The 26,088-nt window shown below is 39.4% G+C and overlaps 3 protein-coding genes across 4 annotated transcripts; 1 reads left to right on the top strand and 2 right to left on the bottom strand.

Annotated features, from left to right (window-relative positions):
• Positions 1–2,188: 2,188 nt before the first annotated feature.
• Positions 2,189–7,611, bottom strand: mrpl10 (mitochondrial ribosomal protein L10). Its single transcript, XM_075457679.1, has 5 exons — positions 7,521–7,611; positions 7,141–7,310; positions 5,866–6,030; positions 5,524–5,668; positions 2,189–2,743 (listed from the first exon to the last, which is right to left on the bottom strand). The coding sequence occupies exons 1-5, from the start codon at positions 7,609–7,611 to the stop codon at positions 2,508–2,510; spliced, it is 807 nt and encodes a 268-aa protein (XP_075313794.1). The 3' UTR covers positions 2,189–2,507.
• Positions 7,612–7,623: 12 nt separating this feature from the next.
• pnpo (pyridoxamine 5'-phosphate oxidase) lies at positions 7,624–15,600 on the top strand. Of its 2 annotated transcripts, XM_075457678.1 has the most exons (8): positions 7,624–7,902; positions 8,161–8,230; positions 8,582–8,706; positions 9,189–9,288; positions 10,124–10,177; positions 10,280–10,408; positions 10,482–10,552; positions 14,210–15,600. In XM_075457678.1, exons 2-8 carry the CDS (start codon positions 8,186–8,188, stop codon positions 14,370–14,372), a joined length of 687 nt encoding a protein of 228 aa, XP_075313793.1. In that variant the 5' UTR covers positions 7,624–7,902; positions 8,161–8,185; the 3' UTR covers positions 14,373–15,600. The 2 variants fall into 2 exon arrangements, with proteins under 2 accessions (XP_075313793.1, XP_075313792.1); XM_075457677.1 differs by lacking the exon at positions 7,624–7,902 and having other exon boundaries at positions 8,013–8,230.
• Positions 15,601–15,952: 352 nt separating this feature from the next.
• prr15lb (proline rich 15 like b) lies at positions 15,953–24,086 on the bottom strand. Its single transcript, XM_075457537.1, has 2 exons — positions 23,853–24,086; positions 15,953–17,213 (listed from the first exon to the last, which is right to left on the bottom strand). The coding sequence occupies exon 2, from the start codon at positions 17,184–17,186 to the stop codon at positions 16,845–16,847; it is 342 nt and encodes a 113-aa protein (XP_075313652.1). The 5' UTR covers positions 17,187–17,213; positions 23,853–24,086; the 3' UTR covers positions 15,953–16,844.
• Between the last annotated feature and the right edge of the window lie 2,002 nt (positions 24,087–26,088).

Here is a 26,088-nt window from a genome sequence, read left to right as displayed (position 1 = left end):
CAGACCACTTTTAAAGTTCAACAACGCTGCTCGAAAGGAGCAGCTCCGGATGATGGGACGCTGCCTGGGGTTGGACTCATCATGGGTTCAATTCCCTCAGATGCTCTGAGTCACAGCTGTCTTTCAGCTCGCAGCCCAAGCCGTGCGTCCAGATGCTCAGTCATACATCAGTTAAAGGTAGATGATTTATCTGATCTGATTATTTACCACATGTTTATTCAGCTTTGGACATATTTCTGGAATTAATGGTTTATCGCGTGTATCTTTAAAAAACTTTGCCCCCTGGTGTATGAAGAGAAGAAGAAACCACAGGGACCCACCAGAGGTGGGGACTTGGACTCGAGACTTGAGACTTGAGTCCCGATTTTGATGACTTGAGACCAGTGGCGGCTCCTCCATAGGGGCAAGTTGTGCGACGCACTACCAAACACTGAGTTTTTTTTTTTTTTTTTTAATCTAGTTGCTAAGGCGGGACTGATCTACTGCAGGCAAACTGGTTGTATATGTCATTGTCCAATCAGATTAAGGTCGCGCCTGGGGTTGCTACGCCCAATTTGTGCGATTTCTGTCAGGGTCGAATTTGCACCAGGAAGCTCCCATTGACATGAATGGGACCTCAGTTTTTTTCAAAAATCCTGCTCCCAATGCATTTTCTATGAGGGTTTATGTGCTCGCACAAACGACGCACAACGTGCTTTCGTCATATGTCTGTTGCGCGGGACCATGAACTTTCTACTTGTTGTTGTAACATTGTGGTTTTCAATAAAGAAAAAAAAAAAAGAAAAAAAACATTCTATGAAGAAGATGGCGAGTGTCGAGTGCAACAATACGGTAGTGTTTCTGAAAGAAGTACCCTTTAGTCGTTGTACTAAAGCGGAGAAGGAAGTTTGGAAGAATTTTGCGGGATTTTCGGGCTCGCCTTGCGAGGCAAAGATGAAACCCAGGGCTCCACCAACCCTGCTATTTTTCAAGGTAGTATTTGATGTAGCTAAATAACTTAACCTTTTGTGCTCAATCATTGACTTGTAATGATTTAAATCTTTTATATGTTGACAATGATAGCAGAATGTATGACACATTCATTGTTAATGGTGCAGTATTATATTTAAAAAAAAGAGAAATCTCACACAAGTAAGCTGCACTTAACCATGTTTGACAACTGGTTATGCTTTTCTAAGTCATATTTTCCAAAACTTCAATAAACACTTGACTTGGATTTATATGCTGTTATTTTAATTACATTCTTTAGAATGGAAATTGAATGAATCTTATCATTAAGAGCTTATGTGTTTACTTATTTCATAGAATCCTGGAACAATATGAGGAAAATAAATAAATAATGGTTAAGGTGTAGTATTAACTGATTGGCAAATTATGCAAAAAATAACAAAAAAATTATTTAAAATTATTACAATAAATTATGCTACCTAGACAAATATACCTCAGTCCTATGGACTTTTATGGTACTTATGGACATAACGGGGGAAATTGCAGAGTCACTTTGGTTATTTGGCAGACCAAATAACCCCTCGACTCTGCGTTGTGTTTATTTAAGGAAGACAAGGAGTTTCTGGACGATTGGACATTTTATTTCCTGCGTGGGAACATAACAGGTTTGCATCAGTGCAATCGGTTCAGCTTCGCACAGCACACTCTGATGCAGCTTTCACAGACTGGAAATTGCACTACCTAAAAAAAATGTCAGGAGCCGCCACTGCTTGAGACTTGCTTGACCAAATCAAAAAAAGACTTGGACTTGAGAGCAAAGACTTGAGACTCTACTTGGACTTAACCCTCTGGACTCGAGTCAAGACACATGCAGCAAGCACAAATATTAAAATGTTTTTTAAAAGTGTCGCATCAATACTGTAGCAACCAGCCAGAAATCCCAGCCGTCAGTGACACCTGAACGCCGCCTGAATTTTTTATGTGCAAGTTTCAGCAAGTTTGTGTAGAAATAAAAGGAGAAATACCTCCCAAAGTCTATTGTCTATTAGTGCCCCTCCCTCTCAGAAAAGCGGCCGTAATAGACTAACTGACCCAGATTGCCACGCTGTAATCTGTAGATTAACTATCTGGATCTGTGACCACTTGTGTTTATTTTGCTGTTGCTATTTTTTTTTTTAATGAGGCCACAAAAAATATTTACAACACGTCATGAGTGAACAATCAACTGGGAGCCTGAACGGACAGACTAGATGTAGTTTATTAATACATGACAATATATTTAAATAAGGGATGAAAACAAATGATATTTCTGCAGGATTGTCCCTCTAATAGTTTCACCATGAGGCTTAGGTGCACTGAAGCCAGTCACTTTAGGCCCCCATGGCAGATGCACACTGATTCAGTAGAAAATATAGCTGCTTCACTCAAATGAAGCATTTTCAGTCTTGATTCCAAACTAAAACACACATTCAAGTGTGCTTCCAGCTCATCTGCAGTTCCATCATCCCACTCAGCTGTAAATCTGCGAGGCGACGGTCCCGGTAGGTTCCTCTGAACCTCTACGAGGCCTCCTCTGCTTTAGGAGCCGCCTCTGCGCTGTCCGGGCTCTGCTGTTTGACGTACTGCTGGAGCAGGGCGGACAGGTGGGCCGGGTGGCGCTGCAGCAGGGAGGCTGTGTGGGAGGTCAGCATCGTCAGCCCGCTGACCAGCTCGCCCTGGACTACCGTCACCGACGGCAGTTTGGAGTAGCTCACCATGCCCTGTGTACTCAGTAATGTGTTGTCTACGCAGCCTCCTGTGGAGAGATGAGCAGTGAGTGTCAGATAAATGAGTATCAAGCACAACAGGCTGCTATCATCACAACACTGTGCAATGAGACCAAGAAATTAACGTCAAGTTCAGAATGGATTTTCAGTGTTGTAACTTTAGCCTCTTTCGGCTGGTGAGCTTTCACTGTGCGTCGGGTCACGTGTGAAAGTACAGAGGCGCTGCGGCAGGTTGATCTGCTACTGATACAACTCTGAGCCGCCAGAGGAGGTGAAACGGACCCACCTCGTGTGTGCTTAAACACCTCAAGCCATTATCTCAGAACTCGCCACTATCGTCACTCAGCTGATTCTGTGGGAGAAGAATGTCATGACATTCTCTTGACATGTCATAATTACATCGTATGCCTTGTTGACTGGTTCATATGAATATTGTTGATAGTTAGAATGAGTTTGTTTAGGATTATGACGGAAGCTAGGCGCCTCCAGAGAGGGCCACGTACGCTTGTTATGATTTAAACCAGTATAAAGTTGGTTCGCAAGATGAACTCTGCGGACATTTTGTGAACATTCTGTATGCATATTTGCTGTGACGGTTTGTTCAAATAAACTCCCCAATGGACGGCTGACCGACGCGTATTCGACTCCTTTTCTCCACAACAATTCCTTGACGCCTGCATGATGTTTTTGTAAGGACACAGCGATGCGGGGCTGAGGGACTCAATCTAACACGTGTGAATTATGATGAGGAACAGCAGCAGGTGAAATCTGTTCTTTCGCCTTTTAGGCACAAACAATATGTGAAAAAGGTGCTAATGTGGATTGTTTCTCATCTTTCATTTCCGCTAGATTAAAAGATATCTAAAAGATATAAACATAGAGACATCACTAAAGAACTTAAAGGGATAGTTCGCCTCTTTTGACATGAAGCTGTATGACATCCCAAATTAGCAATATCATTTATGAACATTTTCTTAACCCCTAATGCGTCCTGTGAGCCGAGTTCCAGCCTCGTTTTGGCGTTGACAAAAGTAGTCCGGCTAGTTGGCTGGGGCTTAAAAAATAAAGTGTTTTGCTTCTCAAAAACAATATGCGTTCAAAAGAGTAAAACATTTGCATTTGCTGCCTGCCGACAGCCGCGCCTGTTACAGTGTTTACTGATCGGTCTGCACAGCAGGCAGTGATACGAAGGGAGAGAAAATAGTGCCAAGCGATTGTGAGGTCTGACTTTTTCTGGGTGAACGATTTTGAGATGCAAATGTTTTACTCTTTTGAACGCATATTTTTTTGAGAAGCAAAATGCTTTATTTTTTAAACCCCAGCCAACTAGTCGGACTACTTTCGTCAACACCAAAACTCGGCTGGAACTCGGCTCACAGGACGCAGCGGGGGGTAAGAACATGTTCATAAATGATATTGCTAGTATGGGATTTCATTCAGGTTCATGTCAAGAGGCGAACTATCCCTTTAACGTGTAGCAGATCAGACAAACTTACATAAACATATTGTAGAAAATATCCATATTTTAGACCTACTTTTTGCTTCAGGTGTGAGCACACAGTGTTTAATGTAAAGACCCGATGACAAATGGATTACTGTGACTTCCCAGACAATCCCTCTGACCTAAATAACTACATATGTGCTCCAGATACACTCCAGATAAAATGTTGAGCATCACTTCAGAACATTATAACAAAGCACTGATGATGTGACAATGACGTAAAGGATTAGTTCGGGTGCAAAACAACTGGTTCAGAAGGTTATGGAGTGGTCATAATTAAAAGCAACAACGCTGTATCAGTGTCAGTATAAATGTAGAGTCGGTCCATTCATCCATCCACCCTAACCTCCTCCCTACTGAAAATGTATGTCTCCAGACAGATCCTAAAGCTTTACTCCTTTTTTAACTGTCACTGTCCCCAGAGGCTGCTGCTTTGTGTTCACTGAACACAACACAATGCATTTTTCTTACAATCCCCTCACAAGTCTGACTGATCTTTATCAAGCAAGTCTCTCTGTTGTCATTATCATTGTTTTCACTGTGGTACAAGTAGCTCCTGGTGGCCGTTTTTCTCACGTTTGTAGAAGAAAACTGGCTGAGGTTCTTGCCACGGTTTCTCTACAGTCTGTCACGATATCTCACGCTGGAAAAATTGGGAATTATATGGGTGTCCTCACCAATGTTTAACCAAATTCTGCTCAGCTTCCTGAGCAGGTGTCTGTTTATTCACCATGCTCTCCATCATTTTAGCTTTATGTTTAATACATTCCTTTCCTGCTTTTGCCCTTTTGTGCCCCCCCCGATCCGTCTCCTGAGCTCTCATTTCCTGCAGCTCCTCCTGTGCTGGCTCCTTGAAAACAAATTAAAAAGCTAGATTCTCAGTTGGAGATGGGGACATTTCCACGTCTCATCGTCTGCAACGCTGAACAATTTGTCTGCGACATAAAAGTCGGGCTTAAAATCTTGTGGTGTCAGCTTGGCTTCAGGAACTCCACAATTAACCAACTGGGTTCGAGGTTGGAAACACATCAATGTCTTCATTTGTAACAAGAGTTTCTGCCGTCTCGCCTCAAATATGAGCAAACTCTACTCAATCTTGATGTAGACCACTGTTTTTTATTCACGCTTGATTATTAACATGATAATTAACCATGATCGGCAACCTCATGTTGACACTTGACTTTCTGAGAGCCATCAAAAACTTTTGAGTTATTCCAAACCACAGAATCTATCCGGTAGCTTGGCTTAATGTTACAGTTAATGTTTCCAGAGGCATCATAACATGATCAGATGATCCTTTAACCTTACCCAGGAGAGTCATCTGTGGGCTGGCCCTCAGAGACGACAGCATCTCCTTCACCTTCGGTTCTTTACTGACCAACAGAACTGTTGGGCCGATGAACAGAGGAACCATGTTGCAGTGAACGGAGTCACTCAGGAACGATCGCGTCACCTGAAAAAATAGAATAGAAGTAGATGTTAGGTACCCCGTTTAGTGATATATTCCAACGACTAAAATAAATTGTTAATTAAGACAATTTATCTTTTATCAACTCCCTGGAACAAAAAGAAAGTAATACAATAACATTGTGTTTGTACACAAAGGAAGTGGGAACAGCTTTTGTTTGATATTCTTATGATCAGTTTTACCTGGTTGGGGAAGAACTTGACACTGATTCCGTGTCTATAAAGCCTGTGCTTGAGAGTCATCATGTCCTCAGCACTGCTGCTGTTGTTCTGGACCACAGCAATCATTTTGTAGTCCTGAAACACCTTCTTCAAATCCTTCTTCAGGAGTAACACCAAACCATTATCCTGACGGAGGCAAAGAGAAAAGATTGTGTGACAATAAAGCTACAAACCTCCAAATCAAAACAAGGTATTTCTCAGATCTTTTCTCCACTTAAAATCGGCTTTTATGTCACAATTGAGCAGGAATATGTAAGCATTACCAGCAGAAAGTACGGGTACTGATATCAAGTGATATTTTTGATAGTTTGGTGTCTTAATAAATACTCATAAGGAAAGTTAATCAGATTGATCTCAGAGGAAAAGGCTGTATTATCTCTAATAGGTATCTACATACCTAATCATATCAGCATAACAACTATAACATTTTAAAGCTGTGATACTGAATGTTTTTCATTCATTTAAGTGACAGAATCCTGAACTTTGAACAAATAACACATCTTTGTATTCGTGATTTCACGTGTAAGCCGTTGGCTTTGATTAACACAAGCTCTGTTTTTCCAGCACAAATGTAATTTTCAAACAATAAGCAGACTGGACACAATAAAACAATGTGATGATAATCATTGTTATATATTGTGAGGCAGAAACTGGGGAGTCTGGTGCCAGGGAGAGGCCATCTAGAGTTCATCTGAGATGAGCAGAGATGGAGAAAGGAGGAGAGGGGACCATCAAAGGGTCTCCTTTGATGGCCCCCCATAGTCCTGGAGAGTATTAAAGTTAAAGGCTTAAAGCTCTCTCATCTTAAACTAAATCCTCAGAAATTATTAATCTTATTGTGTATCTCCTTACTCAATGACGACTTTCCATAGTATGATGACACTTTTATCTTATTCGATTTTGTTGTATTTTATTGCTTTCACTGTTCTTTTATTTGTTTTTACTTATTTGTTTTCTTCTTTTTATTTATTACCCGCTGTAAAGCACTTTGGTACACCGTAAGGATTGTCTGTAAAGGGCTGTATAAATAAAGTACATTTACATTTACATAAACACAGTGCAGGAACAGGGGTGTAAACATTATATTGAAGACTTCTGTTAAGAGACAGTGCTTTGCAATTTGCTGCTGGCAGCTTGCAGGACGGTACGCACATTTTCACGCCACGTTCCTTATTATACATGGTGTACGAAACCTTTTTTTTTTTTTAGCGTGCAAACTGTTAATGCTGGTGTTACCTCCTGGACGCGTTTGCTTTGGGACGGATAGGCGCCTCGAGGAGCCACCCGAGCAGGAGGGATGTACTGTGTGACGGCCAAGAGCTTCTGTTTGAGGAAGTGAAGGGGTTTCCTGTGGCGGGTCACAGCCTTGGAGCTGTGTCGAACACTCTGTGTCAGAGGCAGCCATCCTGAAAGCCACAAAATGTCTGTTAAATGTCTGCTGGTAGCCGTTTGGCTGCTGAGCTAACGTCGGCTAGCTGAACCACACTTCTGGCTGTTTAACCGAAGAGCTGCTAACATTGCTAACAGCAGCTAGCTCTAGAAACACAGACAACACATTAATAACACTACACAGACGGAAAGCTCACGTTAGAAACACAGTATTTCGTGTACAGTACCCTGTTTAGGTAGCAACCGTCCAAACAAGGTCGCCGCCATCTTTGACAGGAAGTGACGATTAAGGAAGTGACGATTGCATTGATGCTGCATTCAGGTCAATATCGGATACCACCTGATTATCTCAGAAGGAACTCAGATTTAGATTCGATTAAAGCCAGTTGACATAAAAAATGACTATTAAAATATTGAAAAGGGCAACATAGCTACTAAAAAAATCCAAATAATCTGAAAGATATGCGCACTAATGTAAGAATTCGGGATGACAGATTTTAGCTGAACGCATCGCTACGTTTTGACCCGCGCTGTTAATAATTAGCGTTATTACGTGCATTTAAACCACATCTGCTGCACACAGCTCTAACTTTTGTGCTTTCTAAAACAGTAAGTATGGAGACGTGACTTTTAAAACTGTCCTGTCCGCTTTTATACGACAATATTTGGTCTGTTTGCCGACAAGGGTCGCACGTTTGCATAATCATTTACGTAAAGGAAGGGTTACGTCAGAGTCATTTTTGCAAGCATGAGGCGCATACTCAGTACGAATTTCTTGAGGCATTTCAGCCTATTTGGTAGAAATCTCCCTTCACATATCTCGCTGACAGTAGGGAAACAAAGCGTTTTTTCTCTGGATTTCTGCAGGAAATCGACGACTGACGGCAACAAAATGGATCTGAGTGACATGAGGAAGAAGTACAAGGGAGATGAAGAGGTGAGTGTTACCAGAACTGTATGTTTTGGTGCCCTGTACCGACCAAATCCAAGCCACGAACTGCAAGGTCATGAGGCTTCAAGCTGCACATACATACTGGATTGTGTGTGCATTAGCTTGGATTTATTTCTCCAACAGCTTACACTATTATTAAAAACTTAACCAAATCCTGGATGAGTAATCAAAAGGGAATGACACTGTCTGTCTCCTCCCAGAGTCCAAATTGGGAAATGACCTCTTAGGTCTGCATGTAGTTCATATTAGAATGTAAGTCTCTGTTTTTATGTGTGATTGGTTGATTTTTTTTTTTTTTTTTTTTTTTTTTTTTTTTTTTTTTTTTTTTTTGCTCAGTGTTTTGAGGAGAGCCAGCTTGCATCTTTGGACCCCGTCAAGCAATTTGGAAACTGGTTCGATGAAGCCACGAAGTGTCCTGCAATTGGAGAGGCTAATGCTATGTGCATCGCCACTGCCACCAAGTAGGTAACACCACCACCTGCACAGAGAGAAATAATGCTTTCATCATTGTACACAAAGCTACAGCGAACAAAAGAACCAAGAAAGTGGTCCTTCAGATAAATACTGAGGGCCTTGTGTTTGATTATGAAGGTACAAAATCATCACTGAAAACTAAAAGTGACCCTTTGAAAAAGGCAAATGGGTAAAAATCTGTTTTTTCTGGCTTCCTCCCACAGTCCAACAGGTCCTTTTTAATTGAGTTTTCAATGGATACATTTCTGTCATTAAGGGTGTAGAATTGTTCTTTCAAAGATATTGATCAGAAGATACAAAAATGCACCAGTTTTAAGGAACAGCGCTCGTACGTTTCTGGGGTTTAGTTGGAGTAACAAAGCAAATAAATGTAGCTTCCTGGGACCGTTCCTGCACTTGAGTACGGGGTGAAAAGCTTTAGATTCATCATCACAGTTTCTCACAGTCCATCTTCCGCCCGTCTGTTCAGGGACGGTCGTCCGTGTGCCCGTATGGTTCTCCTGAAGGGATACAGCAATGAGGGTTTCCGTTTCTTCACAAACTATGAGAGCAGAAAGGGTTCTGAGCTGGTAAGTAATCTCGTCTTTCACAGACTCTTTGTACCACAGTACGCCACCTCATATGTGGCACGTAGAACTGAAATAACACAAATGGTGCTGCATGCAGGAATGGCCTTCTGTGCCGGTATTTATTGCAGCTTCAACTCAGATTGAAGATAAATGAAGACGGCTTTCTTTTTTTCTACAATCAGCTCTTGGGGCTCCAGAGCCGACCTTCTTCTCTCCGCTTTGTTCAGTTTCTTTGAGTCACCGGCTCTGATAATGATGTTGCTGCCCCAACAAAAGCTGCAAAGCAAATCATACTCTTTGGGGGGAAAAAACCTTCTAAAACTGCAATTTATTTTGAGTTTGTATTGGATTTGAAATGATCTTGTTAATTCAGGTCAAGCAGGATTTATTTTCTGATTAATCTGCTTAAATTATCACTTCCTTTTCTCAATTGTTAATATTTCTGATGGCCTCTAATATTAATTTGATTAATAACTAATTGAATTTTTGTCGCATATTCAGACAAAACAAGCTTTGGTTTTGGTAGCTTGTAATGCGATGTGCATTTCTCTGTGTTTTTTGATGAGTCGTACTGAAAAAAACTTTGAACATCAGTTCACTCATGTCATTGTTTATTGTTTCTTTTGTATTTCCCAGGTCTCTGTTCTTTCTTTGGTCACATAATGCATCACTTGGCCCTTTAATGCAGCCTATGAGGCGAGAGTATAAAGATGTTTCTGTTTCAAGTTGTAAATTTTATGAAGGATTAAGGTTGTTGTCAGAAGACTGCTTTTACACCACACTTAATGTGAGAGTTCACTACCTTCTCCTTTCTTCCTCTTGATTCCTCTCACAGGAGAGTAATCCATACGCATGCCTGGTTTTCTACTGGGAGCCACTCAACAGACAGGTACAGCAACTTTAAAGTTACATGTAGAACTGTTCTGTTATCAATTATATTTGGTGGTTTTTCCAACAGTGATGACCGGTATATCGTACTTTTCATTTGTAGATTCGCATTGAGGGTTCAGTGGAGCGGATCCCGTTCCAGAGCTCCTGTGACTACTTCCACTCGCGACCAAAGAGCAGCCAGATCGGAGCTGTTGTGAGCCGACAGAGCACTCCTGTTCCTGACAGAGACGTAAGAACCGAAACCTAACTGTTGTTGGTGAAACACATGAGGTCAAAGGCTAAACTTGTACAATTTCTTTTAGTATCTAAGGCGGAAAAATGCAGAACTGGAGGAGAAGTACAAGGACACAGAGGTGCCCATGCCTGACTACTGGTAGGTGTTATTTTACTTTTTCTGCTGCCAAATCAAACTATTGAATCCTAAACTGATGATGAAGGTGGAGATGCTTTTGTCCGGTGTTCGGTTTCAATTACATGCAGAGGTGGGTAGAGTAGCCAAAAATTGTACTCAAGTAAAAGTACCGTTACTTCAGAATAATATGACTCAAGTAAGAGTAAGAGTAAAAAAGTGCTTGGTGAAAAAACTACTTAAGGACTGAGTAACTGTTGAGTAAGGTCTGCTTTATTTGTTAAGGCGGTAGCATGGTTGCCGCGTCTGTCACGGCGGTGGTGGACCGTGACGTCAAAATGATGTTTCAGGCATGGCGCTTCCCTTGAAAAGGCGGCGCAGCGCGTTGTCGTGCACCAGTCGATTTTTGTAACTTGGCGGCGCCGAGCACAACGAACCGGATGGACCGATGTGAGACCGGCTCAGTCAGGAGTTGCGTTTGTACAGACAGCTGTACGAAACTGCAGGGAAACAGCACAGGGAGCACGTAAACTCCCAAAACTGCTGCACAGAGATGGGCAGAACTTTGGGGAAAGAGGGAGAGTTCTGTAAGAATGTGTGGAAGAAGCTACAGGACAGATACGTGAAGGCAAAGAAGAGGGCAGAGACTCTGTTGATGCCGGGGGCTTCATACCTTCACCTCTTTTAACTGAATTAAAAAATTAAAATGATCCGAAAACTGCAGCAGCATCATTAATTACAGTATTCTTGCTCTTGACAGCGGCATTGTTTTCTTCTCCACTTTCGTGGTTGTAGAGTAGAGGTAACCTCCACGTAGCAGCGCCACCTCTGTGACGGAGAAAATTGCAACTACTGGCGCGCAACGACTTGCACCACTATATAGGGTCCTATGGCGGGCACGAACTCGTGACGTCATCAACACCGCTCGCGCGAGCAGACGCAGCAACCATGCTAGAGCCTTTAACGCAAGCATTCAATCAGACAGACAAAAATACTAAATAATCATCTTTAGGCAAATTAGAGTTCATCCAATTGATAAAATAAATTATAGTTAATTAATTACAAAATAGCATAAATTAAAATAATCCAGGTAAATTTAAGAACTTCAATAAAAAATAGGCTAATAGACTTAGGAAATGTTTAAAACATATGTAACCCATATGTAACCTAAAAAACAAACATTCATCTATCCATGGGGGGGGAAAAAAAGACGAATTTATGAAACTTAGCGCTACATGTTTCCTCAAGTTAGATGTTGAGTTTCTGCTGAAATGTGCGTTTGTTTTGGTTGACACAGAAGACACATAATGTAGCTGCTGTTTCTCACTCTTTGTAAGGTAAACATGCTTTCAGTACGAGGCCTCGTCTGCGTCTTCATTTCCCACCGTTGATTCTGACATTTTTCATCTGTTTCTTTGTTTGTTTGCTACGACTGCTAATGCTAAAGCTAACCCGTCCCGCCGCTGAGATTGAGTACGGTCACGTGACCAGACTGCACGGCTACGTCTGATTAGTGGAACACAGTCAGGTGGTAGAGCCTTTGGCGGAAGTCTCTCTCTCTGTCAGAATAAAACATTAAAATGAGGCGTACGCGGGGGGATAAAAATAATGAGGCGTAGAATACCAAAGAGGTAAGAAGAGAAGTAACCAGCTCATTGTAGCCTAATGTAGCGGAGTAAGAGGACAGTTTCTGCTGCACAAATCTACTCAAGTAAAAGTAAAAAGTATAGTGATTTAAAACTACTCCTAGAAGTACAATTTTTTTTTTCTCAAAAAAACATACTCAAGTAAATGTAACTTGTCACTACCCACCTCTGGTTACATGAAAATATTGACATGTGGCTCATTTCTGTGTTTATATATAAATCTCTTAAACAGTGGCGCATCAGCTTAGCTTAGCAGAAAGAAGCCTGGCTGGAGTCAGAAGTAACGACACCAGCCCACCATCACAACTCAAGATGTATCATTCTCATGTTAAAGCTTGGTTGTTTTATCCCTATGAAAAGCAACGATTAGCCACCTCACACTTGGGTTTCTTTAGTAAGCTCCCAATACCAATACCTGTTTTCCCTTGGTTCCACATAGTGAAAATACTGGTCACATATTCAAGCTACTCATCACAATACTTGAATATAACATCTTTAATAACATCTACCACACATGGTAAATAATAAACCACAGCTGTGTAAAGCAATCACAAGGAAAAGATAAAGTTTAATGGAATCCATCATATTTTAACAGGTAATTATGAGAAAAATAAGGAAACACTTATATTTATAAAAGGAAACTTATTTACTGATTACCTTCCTCCTTAAACAATTCTCTCAGCATCTTTTTAAAACTGTATAAATGTACATTGAGTAGATTTTTTTTTTGCATTTTTGTGAGGCAGGACAACCTCCAGCTGCATGATTTGTTGAATTATTCTGTGTTTTTTTTTTTCCAGATAAAAGCACAGAAGGGTGGCTTTTCTTTATTTTATTTATTCAGCAACTTTTTTTTTTTTTTTTTTGCATTTTTAACGTTTTAATTACTAAAGAAGTATTTGGATCAAACTTCTGAGAAATAATTCAGATGAGACCAAACCTTGAAACGCATCCTTCGCACATCTTGTAGATATAGAACTTCTCCTATTTCAGCGCTCCAAGCATGTGTTTGTCCCTTGATCATTGATCACTCATAATTATTTCCAAAAGTTAAAGTAACGTGCGGAATTTTTCTTCTTATCTGCACACAACTGTACTTTTTCCAACGAACAGATTAAACCAAAGATATCTGAAGTCTGTGTGCACTTTTTGAATTATGTTCACTGCATTTAAGTTGCACTAAAGTAGAGAATTTGGCTAATTTTTTTCTCTTTGGCTCCACCTACAGTTGTGGGATGAGTCATAAAAACATATCTCTGTGTGAGCCCTAGAAATAATTGGCCATACACATTAATTATTTTGTCATGTTGAGGAAGCCACAAAGATGACATCAAAAGCCCACAAAATAATCAAGCAACTGTAAAGCAAAACAGTCGTGAGCTGCGGTATCTCAGCCAGTTTCAGGCCGGGGAGTGTGCATGATATGAGTGTGTGTACTACAGAAAGAGTCCAAAGTATGTCCTTTTAAGGTTCACAAACTTCTTTAGTGTTGCTTTAAATTCAAATATGTTTAACAAGGTGTTTCAAGAATAAAAACAGTTTAATTTTCTGTTAAATATGATCCTCATTTAACCTGAAAAACCAAGCTTGTAAGTTTTTTTTTTTTTGTTGTTTTTTTTTTTTTTCTAACAGTTTTTTTTTAAAAACTGCTACTTTTATATAAAAAAATAAAAGGTGTAAAGATATTTTCCTCATCTTGTCCTTAACATTAAGTCACATTCATATTAGTCTTTTCCTTAATTTATGTTGGTTCAGTCACTATTATGAATTGATAATCAGCTCGAGTGTCTGATCTAAAGTCTTCCATTAAACTGCTGTAGATCTTTTGTTGCTAAAGCAATGAGATTGAGAGTGATGTTAACCGTTTTTCACCACTTCTCTGTCTATACGCCAAGCTATTTCACTGCTGAACTAAATCTGTTACCATAATCTGAGAAATCACTGACAGCACAATAAATAAACATGATTTCAGCAGTGTTTTGATTACTCCTCGCTGATTTATTTATTTTTTTCCTGTTCCTTGTGGTGCTAACAGGGGCGGCTACGTCGTCAAGCCTTCTCTGATCGAGTTCTGGCAGGGTCAGACCAACAGACTTCACGACCGCATCGTTTTCACAAGGATGAAGGACGGAGAGACGCTGGGAGAGTTTCAGCACGAAGCAGAGGGAGGCTGGATGTACCAGCGACTGTCTCCGTGAGAACTTCCTGTGGCATCAGGAGGAGGACGGAGGTTTCATCCAGAATATCGCTTGATCTAGAAAACTTGCCATCGTTACCTCACTTGAAATAAACAACATCTGAAGATACTGCTGAAAACCATTTGATGTCTTTTACATAGGTGGAACTGTGCGTAGGATTAATCAACAGGCCAAACTTGGCTGTGTGTAAGTGTGTAAGTGAAGCACTGTAACACAACCTGACTGAACGGCGCAGCTTTGCGTTTTCCTCGGGTGATGAAATGAAACTCACACAGGAGAGTAAAGTCCACCTGCTCCTGTCAGGTGATGATTTACAGCTGGTTGTTTTTATAGTGTTTTCATTTACCTTTAGGACAAGCTGTGTCTTATTTCCTTTGTAACATTTTGAAAAAAGCACAGTCGGCATTGAGGAGCGGACATTTTCATTGTTCTACAGGTTTGTTATCTCCTAAGAAGTTCAGAGAAACTAAAGTGTGTGATTTTTGTGCTAATTATGGTGAAAATGAAGACAGTTGTTTAAGATTTGGCTGCAGTTTTCCAGTGAAATCTCTATCAAAGGAGGGCTTCATTCAGTCCCTGAACAATTCTTCGCACCTGTTGCCACATCCTCTTTTATGATGCCTAAATGTTCGTTAATTTTTGCCACAAAGGCATTAATTCAGGTGTGTGTTCGTGTTGAGTTCATAGTTGTAGGTGTTGGTGTGCTGATCCATACACAGATGTGCAAACTGGAGGACGAACAATGTAAAACACCTGTAAATATTAGCTACATTCACTAAACCACTCCTAACTGTGAACTCTCCTACAAACATTAACTATTTACATCGTTGTAAATTGAAATGACCCTCAGGTCACATTTCTAAGATATACTTAGAATTATTGACTCCAAAGTCTGAACAATTTAATACTGTCTCCATTGTTTTTTCTTTTGATTACCTGATGTTATACCATAAACTATCCTGGGAATTTACAGTCACACACCGGTTTCTTATCAGGAAATTAAAGGAAAACTTGTGACCTGTAAAATGATTCGTGTTGAAAATCAGCTGCTGGACTTCGATATGAATTGTGATCGGAGGTGTTAATCAATGACAGTGACTCAAGCTGCCTTTTAACAATGAGTTTAAAAGAGCTGGTATTGTTAGTTGTGCCAACTGTTGTGTCTTGTACCAAGATTGTATTTAATTTTTGACATGATAATGCTAATAAAGTTTGATTTTTAACTCTGGAGATTAGGAGCATGTTTGGCCAGCAGATGTCAGCCTCAACACAAAAGCAAAGATCAACACATGGAAGCTAAAATGAGCATTTTCTTTAAATATCTGCAATCAGTTTGCAAACTGACAAGTCTGAATGCCTCATTACGAAATTTAAAAAGTACACCACAAGGTGTCAGATGTCAGTATCTGCTTACTATTACCATGACAACGAATCCTAGCAACAATGGCTCAGGTGAAACAATGAGCAGCTTGATAACCCAGAAGAAGAACGATCCCGCAAGATGGACTCGCTTAAAGCAGTCTAACTGCTCTCAGCTGCGGACTCCTCAAACACAAAGACTTCTGCTGTGTTAACACATCTTTATATTTATTTAAAACAGAAAGAACTCCAGCAAAATATGTCATAAACGGCATTCACTGATTTTAATTCATCATCCGTTGTGGCCCCAAAAAGTAGGTGGACAAAGCAGCTATAAAATTTCACAAAGTTCATTCATATAACGTTTGATTGTATCCTATTTGATCCATAAAAAAACATATGATGCACAATTTAAAAAAAAAAAAAAATGTTTTCCGCCAAAAGAAATATATCAAGTTGTGATCTGAGAAAGCATTAAAACCCCAACTGTTTCATTGTTAAACTGCTTAATTTTTCAGTCTTTTAGGTCTTTTTTTGTGGAAAGTTATTCTTCTTTTAAAAAACTATTAAACCCTGGAAGGGTAGCTTAATACTTCCTGGGGCCAACGTATGAGTATCCACCACAATCTCACACCCACAGCCTTTAACATAAAGTCTTTTTATTTGCTTTAACGGTAAAATTTGCACTTCTGTGGAACGTATGCAGCTTAATTTTGCAAGACAAAAAAAAGGAAAACAGCACCACATATAGAATAATGAAAATAAAAAAAAATCTAAATGAGTTACTTTTTAATCATGATAATCGATGAGATTATACTCGACTTTTCCTTCATGTTGATCGACAGTCAATGTTGGATTAAAACCTTAAAATCACAAGAAAACTGATATGAGACGAATATCTCAAGAACCGGTGCCAGCTCTGTTGTGTGAACGCCTGAAGGTTTAAATTCTTACACCAGCTGTTTGTTTAGGTGAGAGTCCATTGGTCACAGCACCTCCCTGGGTACGGTGCATGACACAGGGTGGTGTTTGTGTAGGTTTGAGCCCTCTACAAAGCTTTTGTAGGTGTGACACTGATTTATGACACATTTATGATCACGTGTGTGCATTTTGTTATATGTCAGTCTTTTTTTTATGGTTCTCATGACCGAGGTTGTGCTCTCCAAACAGACTTGGGTTCTCAGCCAGCGTGGACCGGACCTTCTTCTTCTCCTTAAAGCGACCGGAGTGGGAGACCTTGACGTGGCGGCCCTTGGTGGCAGATTTATCTACAGATTTATCGACGATCTTCTCCAGTCTGGCACTTAACTCACTGTCCATATGGTCTGGAGGGCTGTTTGAGGGCTCCTTGTTCCCGTTGTTGCTGCCGTACTCTGCAGGGATCTCATACAGAACCTTAGGTTCAGACTTCTTCTTGCGTAAGAAGGTCAGCTTCCACCAGCTTGGATCAGCCATGGCACCAACACAGACCGGAGGACTGAGCTGCAGGGACCAGAGAACACCGTTAAGACCGCTGAGAACTGTCTGTACATCTGGTTTTATAGTAGAGAAGGTTCCATTTCAGCTTACCAACATATCTCAGATACATGTCTGACTATATGCCCAGATTTACTGTACGGACCCAACCTAAACAACTCAAAAGTCAAGTGATGGCACGTTCGCCTGTGTTCCTCATGAAAAGGGAGCCAACTATGGTTTAGTCATAGTTCCCACATTTTTCTTGATTTGAGTGCGTGGGTTTGAGTCTGTATGAGCTGAGGATTAACACATTTAGGTGCATTTTTGGACCAGTATGTGTGGTTTCAGCACCCAAACCGGAGACCAATATACCCGACCGGCTGGATTCGAGTCATCGTGGGGCCATTTCAGACTGCCTTGATTAAGAGGACAAAGGTTGTGCACTTAAATTATACTTCTTGGGTTACTTCAGAGTATTTTAAAGTAAGGGAACAGTAAAGAGTATTTTCAGTATTACTCCACCAGATTTACCTGGGAGTAAGGGCTCATCTCTCTTGTAAAACAGAACAAATGGCAACTACCCAAGATCATATCAGTGAAAAGCATTCCCTCCAAACAGCCATCACAAACACACATGATCAAATTGATTGAAACACTAATATTTATTATTATAGTATATGTACTCGTCTGAAGCTTTATGATTGAGGAAACAAGGTACGCCTTCTAGATATTAGTAATGGCCGAGCTTTTCTTTGCAGTAGTAGTCATGCGTAATTAATGGATAACCTTATGCACCAGATGCTTCGTTGAACAGGATCATGAGTGAAGGCCTCTATAGAAACCACTCAGAAAATAGGACGCACTTTTAGAAGTTATTGTACCAACATTTGTTTGTAATTGTCATGAGTCCACCAATCAGATCCACAATGTGCAACAAGCGGAGCTATTGGTGTTGACTGACCTCAAAACTAAGTATGGTACATACCGTCAATCCACTGTCCCAACAAATGTCAGTGTTTTCATAACGCTGGGCTGTTAGATCAGTTAGATCCATATTTCAGTTTAACAAGGAAATCTGTTGGTCATCAGCGTAATGCTTTAGCCTGAAGAGAGCCGAGCCAAAAGAACACAAGATCGTAACCTGAAGTAAAAAGCAGTGGTCCCAGTGTGGATCCTCGAGGGACGCCTTCATCAACCATCTGGGAATGGAAGCACACTACGAAGCTCCTCGGGTCATGTGATAATTAATGATCTATCGGCCTGACGACTCAGCAGACTTCTGCTGATCAAAGCCACAAGCAGGAACATATGACTATTTAGAGTCAACAGCGAAGGTTCAAGCTCAGTTACTTTGAAAACTTTGAAAGGATTAAAGAAGTAAGAAAGAAATATTGTGTGCAATGAATAAATCTCAGTATGTAAAGTAACTAGAAATGTTTTTTGCCATCTCATTGGCATTTGATTTGGACAGAGCTTCACACCTTGATTTTTATCCATTGTGTCTCATTGTGTTTTAATAGGAATGTTACTTCTGCTCCCTCTTATTATTCAATGGATGTCAACTACTGTGTTTTATTGTGTATTTAAGGAAAATGTTAAGGAATGTAAATAAAATGAGCATTTTACATTAAATAATCTCTTATTGGCTTGTGATGGCTTGAGTACACCACAGCTTTTTCCTGTTTTAGTGAAATGTAATCTATAGATGCTAATCTAGCTCTGCAAACATCTGACATGAAAGAACAAGATTAATTCCTGCAATTTTTTATGTGAAGCTGCTGTCTCATCTCCCTCTCTGAGTGTCTTCAAACTGTAGAATCAGCCACTAAAATCATATCTCAGTCCATTTTCATTCTTCATAACCAAATGCCGAACACATCTGTCCACTGCAGGTGGAGAACTGCACATTTCTGCTGAGTTTTGAGACTGAAATACATCAATATCTTTTGAAAGCCACCAAAATTACTCGTATTTGGTGGTATCATAATTAGATAAATTGGTAAAAGTGGTTCAGAATTTGATGCAATGCTGGTTTAATCACAAGATGATGTGGCTTTCAGTGGCTCAATTTGATCGTTCTCAGCAATATTCCAGATTATTTTAGCTTTTCCTTATTCCATCTCTTCCCCTTTTCCTCTACATTTGGAAGTTTTTTTAGCTAACCAGTTCAGCAATGGTAGTTGGCAGAGTGAAAGGAAGACTCTTTAAAATCATCGATTCACAGGATTTAAGGAGACACAGTGTGAGTTTTATAATGGAACTTTGTTCGAGTGCTTAGGTTGTATATGCATCACGTGCATTCATCCACCTCCAACGCCACACAAACATCATCCTGGTGGTTATGGAGGGTTGTAAACGACTCATGTGATTTTCATTTATGATTTCTGTCTCCTTTCTGTCTCCGAACTGACTTCCTCACTGAAAAAACACAGACCAAACGTCCGAATCATCTCTTTTACTGAATGCCGGCCACTTTCTGGTGTCCTATTAGTTATTATAAATTGGCCTAGTGCCTGTCCTACATGTTCAAAAGTTCTAGCTGCCTACTGTTACTTGTGAGGAGACACTTACATGGACAAACACAGCAAAACCAACAACATTTAATAACAACAGGGAGGTTACGGAAGGTAATACATGCAGCACGATGTGATGTGCCTTCACATTCTCTATATTTACACAGTCCACACATGATTTCTTCTGCAGATTTGTGCTTTTGATGAACCCTCATTGTTCTCATTGTTCATCCGCCAGTTCAAAAGTGCAAATAAACCATGTGTACTCTGCTCACTCACTCATAGAAAGCCGACAGTGTGGCTGTCTTCTTTCACCTGTGGCACATCTCTGCGATTAGATGAACAAACACCTGAAACTCTGCTCTCAGCTGATGAATTAATGATCTCCTGAACAGGATCCTCTGTCACTCCCATGTGATGTGATATGAAAAGACAACACACTGATCAGGAAGCAAGCTGCTGCGTTAGTGCTGAACCTGCAGCTCAGAAACTCGTTATGCAACCACAGAGTTAGTGGTGTAACATGGCTGAGGGGCCGCTATGCCGACTTTTGACATGATTTTGGTTTCATTTGTTCTGTTGAATGGACACAGAGGCAACAATAGCTTCTGTGATCCTCCACTGCCTGGTAACCATTCTGCTCAAACAAATAACTTCGTTATGAAACAATTATTAACTCAGTAATCTGACCGCTTGGATCATAAAAGGTTTATAGCACATTGTTTGGACAATGACCAACATAAATCCACCTACTAATAATAAAAGATAACCTCGATACGTTGCTGTTTCCTTGTGTTTTAACATTACTTCTGTTTCATTAAGATTTGAGATGATCTTCTCACTGCTTGTTTGTTTCACTGTGTTGTTAAAGCTGCTGTTTTCTAAAGAATACCACACAAAATTCAGCAGTAAAGCATGTGATGTTATGCCCAGAGGTGAAGAAGGCAGATTGTATCTGCTAATATAACAAAACCCACTGGTAAAGTGAATCAAATGGCGGCAGAATGGTTGTGCTTCCTTTCTGTTGCACTGACTTTGGTTAGGTTGTTTCCTCAATAACATAAGTGTATGTTGATATAATATACCAATGTGATAAAGGTAACAAACTAGCCTGTTGAAGGGAATAAAGAGTCTTATATTAAGTCTAAATTCTCCAAATTGTTTCTTATCCATGAAATGAATGAGATTTTTACTTCTGTTTTACATTAATGGAGCTGCTGACCGAATTTTACGATTTTTTAAAGAGAGTATAGCATAAAAGAAAATGGCCTAGGACTGAAAGGTTAAGGAGAATACTGGAGCTCCAACAATAAGTTGATTGTTAGTTTAAAATAGTTTAAAAGGTCGTAAAAATGTGAAAATACTCTCAGTAAAAAGATTTCAAGTTGGAGTTTTGCTGCTTTTCTTCGTCACATATCACTGTGTTTTTCACATTTGGTGAGAGAAAACTAATAATCCGAAGAGGTCATTTTCAGGCTGAGATCTTTGATTGACATGTCAAATAGTCTCACAATAGATGGAAACTATCACTGTGGTCTCTTCCCAGATTAAGATGAAAGATTTGCATTGCTTGACGTGTTCCTGAAAAGTGCCCAAAGCCACTTAAAGAATTTACTTCCATTTACTTCTTAAAGGAAAAATTATTTAAGTGTCCAAATCAGAAAGTGCCACTTAGCCAAAGCATCTAATTCTGTTTTATCGTTAAAAGTTTGGCATTTTAAATGTTGGGTTTAGTGCAGGTGAAACCACTTAAACAAAAGATTTGACTTTTTTTTTTGTGTTATTACCATTTGGTCGACCACATCTGTAATGAAAGATCCATTACATTTACTTTAAAGCTGTGATGGAAAGCTACACTACTAACTCATACTTATGTCACAAAACAGATTAATTGTATAGTATTTTTAATAATTCAGCTACTTTGTGGTGTCTAAAACAGTTCAGAATCATACAGCTTTTCCCACAAATAGCTTTAAAATGATGTTTTAATAGAATTTGATGTTTATATATCAAACACACACTCAGATCTGAACTGTATGAAATCCGCAAAGTATAACTGGATCAATTGTGGTTTGTAAACCAAACTTTATGAGCTTCATAGATACTACAATGTCTCTTTTATTAGGGCTGAAAGGAAGCAAAGAGGGGGGCAAATCTCCCTTTGGTGTGGTTATCTATTATCATGCAGCATCTATGCAAATAAAAAGTCTTCGCCCTTTACAGAAACTTTCATCAGACTCTTATCTGAACTATGTGACATTTGGCAACTGGCACATACAATACAGAAAGATTCAAGACAGAGATTTTGATTTAATGTTGCTCCGTGGTTTGGATATTGACTTGAAGCCTGTCATTTAGCATATCATATCTCTTATACAGGCTCCTCTGGGCCATAATGTTGAAGCATGACCCAGCGTTGCTTAATTGCCCGTATTTCTGAGTTGCTTGTGTACAGACACTCAAGTAACAGATAGCTGCTGAACCAGGAAGAGCTTTTATGGGCTGCAGTAGGCAAGGCAAGGCATGGCATCTTTATTTATATAGCGCATTTCATACCACAGGCAACTCAATGTGCTCACGCAAAGCGTTTACCTCTCTGCGTCTTTATTGTTGTTTTTCTCCAGATGTTAGATTCAAATCTGAAGTCTATTCCCCCTTTTCAGTCTTTAAAGGCAGGCTGCTCTGTTACAAACATTCAAAGAGCATTTGCATAGTTTTTGTTGACTCTCCATCAAGCAGTTTCTGTGGAACAAAGTAACTGCGCTGCACTTTCACGCCACGTTAAATAACAGATGATAGCTGTACAATATGCACTCATATTTCTCTTTTTTTGTACGGAATGTTTGACTTAGATGTGACCTTTGAGACAAAAACTCCTGTTGACATAAAAGAGGCCACTCCACGGTTCTTTTTAATAAGTTACCATGTATTCTGTTATGTGTGGGTGACCTGCTCAGCAAAGCCTCACGGATCACAGCGGGAAGGTAACACTGTGGCCACGTTCGGAAATCACTAACCAGCTGCAAAGTGTTTCAGCAGCGCAGAGACGGAGGCTCAGAGGAGGCTCCAAGGGCACCGAGGCCCGTGCTGCTCTCATAATGAAGCCGGAGGCTCAGTAGACTCTCAGGTTTCCCTCCTCATGCCAGACTCACTCTTGACCCAAGCTGATGAAGGGGTTTTTCCTTGTCTGCTGTTTATGATAATCCTAATTTGCATCAGTCAAAGTGTCGGTAATTCTTGTTATTTTTTTGTAATTGTGGGCATTTCTAGGAAGCCTTTTTTTTTTTTTAATGGCAGCCAAGTCCATCAGCATCATGACTGCAATCACTTTTATGACTAAGCTTATGGCAATCTTGAATTAAGGTGGGTATCAGTATCACTCAGGCAGTTTCAGCAGCTTAGCCGTGGCACAGACATGAAATGGCAGATTTTCATGTAAACAGTACACCCCCCGTGTTAAAACATATCTTCAGCTTGTGCTTTTAGTTTGGTTTCCTGCTCTCTGCATTTGAATGTGTATCCATGCAAGGAAAAAAAAGGGTAAAAACTAAATTATTAATCAAAAAGTCCACAATTGTTCATACAAAGAAAAAGAGCAAATGCTCACATTGGTGAAACTGAAACCATTATTTTCTGCGATTAGCCACTATTTGACTGTTAGAATATAATATTCATTTCATCCTGTAAAAAATCCTTAATATTATATTTACTACGATTAAACATGAAAAGACCACAATTTTGCATAAAAATTGTCGTCGTGGGTCAAACTGTCCAAGCTAATGTCTTTGAATGTGTATTTTTACTTTTCTTTTCTTAGTTTTTACTTACTCAGACTCCACCAGGTTGACTTTCCTATATAATAATACGAGATAAACCAGCAGATTGTTGCATTTGAGAAGTTTAAACTCTAAAATGTTTGTCATTTTTGCTTATTCTCGCCTCAGCCACTATTTGACTTTTAAAATACTTTGCTTGCCAAGACTGTTGGACAGTCCGTACATGACTGCCAACACTGGCAGTACATTTGAAAAAGTCTGCTTTGATGTATTTAAAACAGAAAGTGTTATTTTTGTCTGAAAGCTCATAAAACCCAAACAAAAGCTCATTATTTGAGACATAAAACAGCTTCTAGCTGCATCTGTTGTCTTACCTTATTGATAATGAAATGCCTGCAGGAAAATCTTTCAGATATGAAACTGTCCCGACATGCCGACAAACTCTTTTCTTCCTCTATTTGTTGTTCTATAAATTTCTTCTTGTCCTCAGGTGAATGTGAACAGGTGTAGCATCTCTGTGCCTCTACCTCGCCCTCCTACATTGTCCCTCTGTCCACCACTTAAGCACACACCCTCCACAAACACACACACACACGCACACACCTAAAGCCCGCCCAGCTGAGTGCACAAAGTGTTGCAACAGAGACCTCGCTTCAGGCGAGTCCATATCAAAAAGACTGGCATCAGGATTAATGTGAGTTCAAGAGATGAGCAGCGTTTCAAGCTGCAAATGAAATTCTCCCGTCAGTCTCAGTGTTGTTTAAATGCGTAAGTTGGATACAGAATGAAGTCACCTTTTACATCTGCGTTTTCCTGTTGCTGGAGAGGAAGGCAAAGACAGATAGAGCTGTTTTGCATGTGTAAAATCACGGTCAGCGAATGGATGCTTGCTTTGTAAGTCGGTCACCATTCAAATGACCTGAAGTTAGGCCACCTGGCTCAGAAACACTGCAGGAATTTAAAGAAAGTTTTTATCTGGCTTGATGTCAAAAGGTAGCAAAAAGAGTTGTGTTCATGCTATTTTCAGAGATAACATCATTTTTATACCAAAAAAAGACACTCGGAGTCACTTTGATCAGACTAAAGGGAACAGGCCTTAAAGACCAAACCAGAACTGTGTAACTCAACTATTCTGTTCTGTACTGGAAAGTTAGTGAGTATGTTCACATCTTATAATTCACTGACAACACCAACTATTCAAGATGAAGATTTTACATCTAAACATATGACGAGCCTATTGCACATCTCTACACATCAAAGTAACCTGGAAGGCAATAACAGTATACAGTATCACATTAATATATCACAGTATATATGTATATATATATATATATATATATATATATATATATATATATATATATATATATATATATATATATATATATATATATATATACATATATACATATAAGTCAAAGAATGGTTTAAAACACCCTATCATGAAGTTATCTTTTCTCCAATACAGCAAAATACAGCTGTGAGATTAAATGTTTGATGAGATGAGTAACTTTTTATTTAATTCAAACCTAAAAAATTCAGCTGTTTTAATATTTGACACAAAACATAACTAACTAGAGACAAATGTGGGTGTGTATGCAAAAGTTTTAATGTGTTGTTTGATGTAAATATCTTGGCTGAAAATCTGGCTGCATGATTTCAGTTTTAGAGGAGGTGCACTGATGAACCAATACATCAAAATGATTGCGTAATAGTGTGTTTTTTGGTAAAATGCACAGTTCTGCCGTGGGACAGTAGTGAGGCGAGCAAAAACTGCATAAGAAGGGTTCAAAGAACAGAAAAAAAGACTGATCTGATGGCACGAAGACTCATCAGACAGCACAGGGCCCCCCTCAGAAGCTCTTTATCCACACCCTGACTGGTCCGAGTAGTCAGGAAGACCTACTCAATTTTACATGTTGTTCATCATGCTATGGCAGATCGGTATATATCTAACTTAACAACAAACTTAAATCAATAATGCTACACACACTGGCTTTGGCACAAGATAAAACCAGAGAGAAAAATAAGGTGAAAAAATGTCCTGACACATCCTCAGTATTATTGAAAAGTAAGAAAAAAATAACTGACAACAATTTTCAAGGAACAGTTACATAGGAAATGTCTTATTTTACTTTTTATTAATTTATTTTTTTACTATTTTTGACTTTATAAATCATCAAGTAATCATGCTGTCTTTTTTTCTTCTGGAGGATGCATGCATATAATGCAATTTAAAAGCTACAGAACAGATTAAAAGAAAAACTAAACAAGAGAAATATGTTAGATAAATAAATAAACAATCATTTGACATTCACTTGCATAGATAAAACAAATCGTTTAATTTTGTATAGATTATGAGTTTAAATGTAAGACATAAGACTGGCATGTTTCTAAATGTCAAAGTGGGATTTTCTACCTGTTGCAAAGTAATCCAAACAAGAAATGATGAATGACCTCAAATCCTTTTCAGTTTTATACAAGGAATACGATATTTATCCATATTAAATAGGTCATAATTGAGTTTGAAAAAAATACGATAAATCGTATGTTTACATCGTTCCACACAATTAAGTGTCGCCCTCTGGCGACATGTTTGATTTACTGCAC

Source organism: Odontesthes bonariensis, chromosome 23, assembly GCF_027942865.1.
Source record: "Odontesthes bonariensis isolate fOdoBon6 chromosome 23, fOdoBon6.hap1, whole genome shotgun sequence".
Taxonomy (NCBI): Eukaryota; Metazoa; Chordata; class Actinopteri; order Atheriniformes; family Atherinopsidae; genus Odontesthes; species Odontesthes bonariensis.
This window is presented reverse-complemented; position numbering and strand designations above follow the sequence as displayed.